This window comes from Monopterus albus, unplaced genomic scaffold (genome assembly GCF_001952655.1).
Source record: "Monopterus albus unplaced genomic scaffold, M_albus_1.0 scaffold40.1, whole genome shotgun sequence".
Classification (NCBI taxonomy): Eukaryota; Metazoa; Chordata; class Actinopteri; order Synbranchiformes; family Synbranchidae; genus Monopterus; species Monopterus albus.
The window spans coordinates 4,158,321-4,166,018 of record NW_018127920.1 but is presented as its reverse complement, the minus strand read 5'-3'; the positions used below and the strand labels follow the sequence as shown (position 1 = coordinate 4,166,018).

At 39.4% G+C, this 7,698-nt stretch overlaps 1 protein-coding gene across 3 annotated transcripts in view; it reads left to right on the top strand.

The window, feature by feature from the left end:
- The window catches only part of ccdc125 (coiled-coil domain containing 125), a 37,117-nt gene extending 30,837 nt beyond the window's left edge, over positions 1–6,280 (top strand). For all 3 annotated transcript variants that reach the window (XM_020599396.1, XM_020599398.1, XM_020599397.1), the window contains exon 12: positions 3,679–6,280. In XM_020599396.1, the coding sequence (XP_020455052.1) occupies positions 3,679–4,086 (408 nt within the window). In that variant the 3' untranslated portion in view covers positions 4,087–6,280. The remainder of the gene's footprint in view (positions 1–3,678) is intronic.
- The last annotated feature ends 1,418 nt before the right edge of the window (positions 6,281–7,698 follow it).

Genomic DNA, 7,698 nt, shown 5'->3' with positions numbered 1-7,698 from the left:
ATGAAATATATAAGATACCTAAATATATATATAGAGGGAGAGAATAGATTAACTATCTAGCTAGATATACTATACATATCTAGATAACACAAGCCCACCCACTGCCCTGTTCTTCAAGCACACCCTCTTTACCCATATACCCATGAACCTCTTTACCAATGAACCCCAAAACAAACTTTGCAGAAGTCCATACTATAATCTGTATTTGCACCAGTCCCATGTGAAAATGACATCTGTCTGAATTTGTAGACCACATCTCATGATGTAGCAGCACCATTCAAATGTTTCATAACACAAAATATAAGAGCATATAGAGTTATACTCAGACATGCCAAATAAGGCACATGGTTTTCAACATGAGTTCATGTGTATATTATATTTTATTGTGTCATCTTGAAACCATACAACCGTGTAGTGTAGTCGAACAGGAAAGTGCATGGCGAAATCAAATCCCAAACAATCCATGAACCAATAAGTGACACGTCTCGATTGCACTTCATTTTCTTCACCACTAGATGTCCTACTGGAGCACTGTGTCAATGAGGCCTCTAGTAATGAACCATTTTTGTGAATACTGTGTCAAAACTTCAACAAAGCCTCGATCAGTCATCACTATCTGTAGCCATGTCAGCTGTCTCTTCTAGGTGAGTTAGGTATAAATGGGCAGAGCCTAAGACAGGTAATTAGGAATCTAGCTGATAGCAAGGCAAGGTCCAGTGAGTGGCTCTGGAGCAAAAGGAAGGTGTGTCATTGGGGTTAAAATAAGTTAAGTGATTTATGAATGGCAACATGTGAGGATTATGCCTATTAAGCTGAAGTAAACTAGCATAAGAGGACAGGCTCAGTAAAAGTGTTTGATGCATGCAGCAGGCTTGATAGAGGAAAGAAGAGAGGAAAGAAACTCAGAGCATCATGGGGTAAGTTATTTGAAATGTTTGGTAACTAGAACAGCAGTTAAAATGTTTGCTAGTGCTAATGACTGGTAACAGTTATCCTGAGTAGATGAAAGGCTGTGTTGTGGGTGTGGGTGCAGGCAAAGAGGGGGGTGGATCTGGGACGCTTGAACATACTATTGAGCCTTCTCGATGGTCCCAGCTCAATGAAACACCAGTTAGTGAGAGGGTGTCCACCTCATGACCCTGAAGATTTGCCTTAACTCCTACACCCACACAAAACATCTACTGGTGTTGGTGATAGTATAATTACAGACTCACTGGAATTGTTAATAGTCTTCTTTTTTTAGACAGTTTTGGTAGAACAGTATCAGTGGCTGGACACCTGAGTGGACCCAGCTCTCAGAGGTGACTCTCATTACAAGCCAGTTGGGCCAGCCACTGTTTAACCTGAGCAAATATAATACAGATGCTGTCTGTCAAGCCACATATCTGCTCTTTGCTTGGGTGATGACAGGGTTCAGGGATGCTTTGTGTTAAGGGTAGGTTAAGGCTGCAAAATGGTGTTGCTTATTGTGGGGCTCTGAAGATTTAAGGTGGCATGGCCATACACCCCCTCTTTGGGGCCAAATAGTGGATAAAGATCATTCAATTATATATACTGAGCTCCCATATGAATGCTCTCCCATTCTTTGGAACATTTAATTGTATATTATTGACTGTGTACTTGCAAGATCCGTCATCTGTTCAAATATATACAGTCTTATGCAAAAGTTTAGGCACCCCTTGATAAATAACAGATTTTGGTGATTTTTTATTTGAACAGATGTTAACACAGTTTCTCTTGGAAATGGAAAAAATGCACAATATTTTCAGCAAACAGTGATGCATAGTTACTTCTTATGCCATAAATTGAACAAAAATAAAAAATAAAAACATTATTATGGCATGGTGCAAAAGTTTGGGCACCCTAAGAGTTCCAGAGTCTCAAAGTCTCTCACAAGGTATCAGACCTTAATCAGCTCGTTAGATCTGATGCACAGCAACAGCTGTCATTGGTAAATGCCAATTTCAAAGCTGTACAAATACTTTGACTCTTCAAACCTTGTGCACACACTTGTGGACACCCAGCAACCATGGGTTCCTCTAAGCAGCTGTGTAAGACCCTGAAAATGAAAGTTATTGATGCCCACAATGCAGGAGAAGGCTACAAGAAGATAGCAAAGCGTTGTCAGCTTGCAGTTTCCACAGTAAGAAATGTAATTAAGAGATGGCAGATCAGGGGAACTGTGGAGGTCAAGATGAGATCTGGAAGACCAAGAAAACTCTCGGACAGAACTGCTCGTATGCTGGTCAGAAAGACAAATCAAAACCCCCATTTGACTGCAAAAAACCTGCAGGAAGATTTAGCAGACTCAGGAGTGGTGGTGCACCGTTCCACTGTGCAGCGATGCTTGCACAGACAAGGCCTTCATGGAAGAGTCAGCAGAAGAAAACCTTATCTGCGTCCCCATCATAAAATCCAACGTCTGAAGTATGCAACAGGACATCTACAGAAGCCCGATGCGTTTTGGAAACAAGTGCTGTGGACTGATGAAGTTAAAATAGAACTCTTTGGACACAATCAGCAAAGGCATGTTTGGAGAAAAAAAGGAGCAGCATTTCATGAAAAGAACACCTTGCCAACTATTAAGCATGGGGGTGGATCTATCATGCTCTGGGGTTGTGTTGCAGCCAGTGGCACAGGAAACATTGCACGGGTGGAGGGAAGAATGGATTCCACTAAATACCAGCAAATTCTGGAAGCAAACATCACACCATCTGTAAAAAAGCTGAAGCTGAAAAGAGGATGGCTTCTACAACAGGACAATGATCCTAAACATACCTCGAAATCCACTATGGAATACCTCAAGAGACGCAGGCTGAAGGTTTTGGAATGGCCATCACAGTCCCCTGATTTAAACATCATTGAAAATTTGTGGGTAGATCTTAAAAGAGCTGTGCATGCAAGACGACCAAAGAATATTACAGAACTAGAAGCCTTTTGCAAGGAAGAATGGGAGAAGATCCCAAGTACAAGAATTGAAAGACTTTTAGCTGGCTATGAAAAGCGTTTGCAAGCTGTGATATCTGCCAGAGGAGGTGTTACTAAGTACTGATTGTGTAGGGTGCCCAAACTTTTGCACCATGCCATAATAATGTTTTTATTTTTTATTTTTGTTCAATTTATGGCATAAGAAGTAACTATGCATCACTGTTTGCAGAAAATATTGTGCATTTTTTCCATTTCCAAGAGAAACTGTGTTAACATCTGCTCAAATAAAAAATCACCAAAATCTGTTATTTATCAAGGGGTGCCTAAACTTTTGCATAAGACTGTATATCTGAATATTTGTTGATTATTACCACAGAATATCAGTGAATGTAGCCTGTGAGGACAGATTTTTCCAAATGGTTACCAAATATGACCTCAATTACAAACTTAATCTGTGTTCTAAGCAGTCAATTGTTACAGGATTCGCTTCACAAAGGAATAAGGATTGGGAGAGCATTAATCATCAAAGTAAGATAGAGGAAAACATAAATTTAAAAATCATTTTGACTTTATTTCAGAAGGTTATTAACTCCATATAAAATATAAAAACAAGAAATAATGGGACCAAATGTATGCCCCGCAGTTCTTAGCGGAACATATGGTCATCATGTAAGAAGTCTGTTAAGATTTTTTTTCTGGAGCGATTCTGGCTTTCCTCCTTACCTAGTCATCTTGTGTTTCCTACTGTAGCTAAATGACAAGGAGGAGGCCCTGGCCCACCAGAGGAAGGTCAGCATCATGTTAGCCCACACTGCCAAGGAGCTGCAAAGACAGTTGCATCTAGATTCACATTGCCATGCTTCAGGTCCATCAAACTCCAGCATCCCATCAAATGATCCACAAGACCCATCAGAGATTCCAAGCCAGTCTCAGCAAACATCTGATACAGCCGAGTCCAAGATAGAACCACAATCCTCATCAGAGTCCAACATTCAAGCACAGCAACAACTAGAGTTGCCAGATTTCCAGCATCCACCAGAACAACCACCACATCGGCCAGAGTCCAGGATGGATGTGCAGGGGCTATCAGACCCATCACACATCAAGTGCCTGACCACAAAGTCTGAAATTCAAGAATCAGGCCAATCAGAGTCATGATCTACCTTCAGGATCTACCAGACAAAAGAATGAAGGAAGACATTGATGTAGCCTGTATGATGTCACAGAGGCCCTATCTGTAGGACTTGGCCTGTCAGCAGCTAATGGAGCCAAAAGACTCAAATGTGGTTCTTAGAGAAGAAGGACAGTAGAACTGAAGTGGTACAATAAAGGGGCAAACAGTGATAAGCTGAGACACCCAGCCCCACCAACATATTTACTATACCTCACAAACACAATTTTTACTACTACTATACATTCAGATCTGGAGAAGCAGATGAGTCACCAAGCATAGCAAGCTATAAGTGTCCACTATAAATGTCCCGAACCCTGTCCTGAATGTCTTTAAAGACAGGGTAAGGTGGAAATAAATTTCTTCTGAGTTTGTTACACCACAGGAAGATGTGTTATTAACCACCCAGACAAATTTGAATGATTAAAAAGATCACCAAATATATAAAATTAGCTTTCAAAATAATGAAAAATAAGGAATAGTCTCTGCTCTGAAACGCTGCAGGCATCAGGTGAAGACACTGAAACCAATAGCAGAAATGTGCTGCCTGTTTTCGTCATGGATATATAAAGGAAGAACATGTAGGACAGATGCATTTGTGGAGCGAAAGGCATGGCTAGCTAGCTAGCTACCAAACTGTAGGCTGTAGTTGGTGCTAAGGCTCTTCAAGAGCATTTTATCAAAGACCACTGAGTGAAAGCAGTGGTAGGAAAATATGATTTTGATGTTTGAATGAGAATGGGCAGTGCTCAGCTCATCCACACACAGAGCAGACAGCTGTTGTGCAGCAGTGGAGACAGGCAGCCCAGGAGAAGTGAAACTGAAGTTTAAATACCTATTCTCATTCATGTTTGTGTAAAAAGCCAGTGGGAGTAATTTTAAGAACACCTGCTAAATAAGTATAAACTTGCAGAGAAATAAAAATTTAAGCTTTGTCCACAGTCTGCGAGCTTGCTAGGCTAACAGTTAACTCTCATTCTCTGTCCAGTGCAGCAGCTTGTGTGGCCATTATCCCCCCTCACGTCTGTCTCCCTCCACCAACTACAGTAGGGTCGGTTCAGAGCTGCTCCAACACATTGATCATTCATGTGTTCCTCCTTTTGTCATTGTTTAATACTGAGGCAGGCAGCAGCATTAATATTATTTCTTTTAAAAAAACATGACTGGCTATAAATGTTCATCTGTCCTTGGTCTCACAAGTAGCCCTAAAAACAAATGCAGGCACTGAGCTCTGTGGCTCTAGGATTTATAACGTTACAGTATTGGGCAGAGCCATTATGTTTAGCATGGCTCCAGTGCGTCATCGAGCCATGCTTTCTGTTCCACCCAGAAAATCCTGAACTCAAACATGATGAAACGGTCTAACTCCACAATTCAGCACTACATAGTTCTCAGTCTTTAAACATTTTTAGCAATTATGTTCTAACACTGACAGTGTGTTAAGAAACAAATCACTGATTTTACTTTACCCAGACTTTAAACTGGTAGAAAATGAAATGGAGTTCTGTATCAGTTCTGGAAGGGAAGAGCTAATTTTAGTGGAATAGTTTGAGAGAAAATGGTTGACAAGTTTCGATGTTTGTTTGAAAATCAGAAGTGACAGACTAGTGACAGTTTGTTCAGTCATGAGTGACTAGTGTAGGAGTAGGAAGGTTTCCTGTCCATGTCTGAGTATGGGAAAGAAATGTCAGTCAATCAGCCTACTTGCTCCATGCAAATACTTTACCAGAACACAGTGAGACAGGTAAATGAATGGGTTTATAAAATGTTTTACTTGGCATAAGCATAAATGTTTTGCTTTTGCTGATTTTTTGTAATTCACCCCTGCCTTTACAGACTGACATACCCTCTCCTTTGCAAAACACAAAAGTGAATGATGGTCAGATTATAAATGACACTTTGCAAGCCATATTTGTTGATGAATATCTTTAATTTAGCTGGGTTGACAATTAAATACAATAGTCCATTACTTAAAACTTACTTGAAACATTCTGAAAATTAAAATACTGAAACTTGATTTGTACAATTCATTTATGTAAATTATGTAAATTAACATACTGTTGGAAAGTGCAAAATGTGGAGAGGTTGGTCTACAAATATGAGGCTTTTATTCTTATTTTTAGTAAGTGTTTTAGCTAGCGTATTAATATTTAAACCTAAAGGTGTCTGAGTCATTTAAAGCCAAACCTGAATCTACATATTAAACATGTTGAGTTAAAAGTCTGAGGTGTGCCTGGATCATTGGGAATTTTTGGCTATTCAGTTTTGACTAAAACTATAATAATTTCTGGTGTTGGACTAGGGTTTTAATGATTTTAGTGATGTAAATGCAGATTGGTTTATTAGTAAGGTGTTTTTCTACCACCATCACAAACAATCCATCTCTGAGTTTATACAACAACTAGCCTACTGTATGCACAGGCCACATGGTCTTACAACACACTATAAAATTATTATAAAATAATATAAAATTATACAGAAGTATTAGCAGCTAAGAAGTACAAGAACATTTCTGCAAAAAAATATTAAAAGTAGTTGTTTGGTTTTGCAAAAAATTAGTGTCTGTCTCTGTCACATTATTAATACTGATGAATCAATCTGTAAGGGCATTTTACATTATAACAAGGCCATAACATTTGTTAAGGTGAAGCTTTGATTACTTTTATATAGAGTTAGGTAAAATAGTTTAGCTTTTGTGAAATATTGGAGAGCTTTACTTTTTCGGGACTGAAACCATGTGAAAAGCTCAGATTGGATGTTTATTCATTTTCTACCACTTAGTCCCGGGGGGGGGGGGGGGGAGACGAACAACGACACACACACACACTCCTATAGGCAATTTAGAGACACCAATCAACCTAAGCTGCATGCTGCATGTCTTTGGACTGTGGGAGGAAGCCGGAGTACCCGGAGAGAACCCACGCAGCACGGGGAGAACATGCAAACTCCACACAGAAAGGTCCCAGGTGGGAACCTTCTCGTTGTGAGACAACGGTGCTAACCACTGCGCCACCATGCTGCTCAGATTGGATGTGTCTTTGGTAAAACTGTTAACACCTCATAGACATCTGATTAGACAGACATGTAGACGTTTTGTAAGAGGTCACAAGCCAAATATATTGGGAACCATTTGTTTAATCCTTAACAGTGTGTTGTTTTTTATAAGCCTATCCTATGATTTTATGTAAAATTCTAATCTGTATACCAACTGTTTATCTGGATAAATGTAGTGGAATAAAAAATAACATTTTTAATATGTTGTGGAGTAGACGTATAAAATAGTATAGTGGAAATATTAAATTAAAGTACCTTAAAATAGGTCATTACAGTACCTGAATAAATGCACTTAGTTATATTCCACCACACATACAGTCACATATATATTTTCAAATGATACTGCAAGGAGCTCAAAAACTCCATATCACATCTTAGGACATCAGGTCGGCAACAAAAGTCAGAAATCACTGCTACAACGTACTGTATATTTGTATTATAACCTACTGGAGAAAATGCAAGATATCCTGTTCTACTTACCTTTTTTCCAGATTTGTGGAGCAATACCACTGGATGCACAGATGAATTATAAGACAGTGGACCCC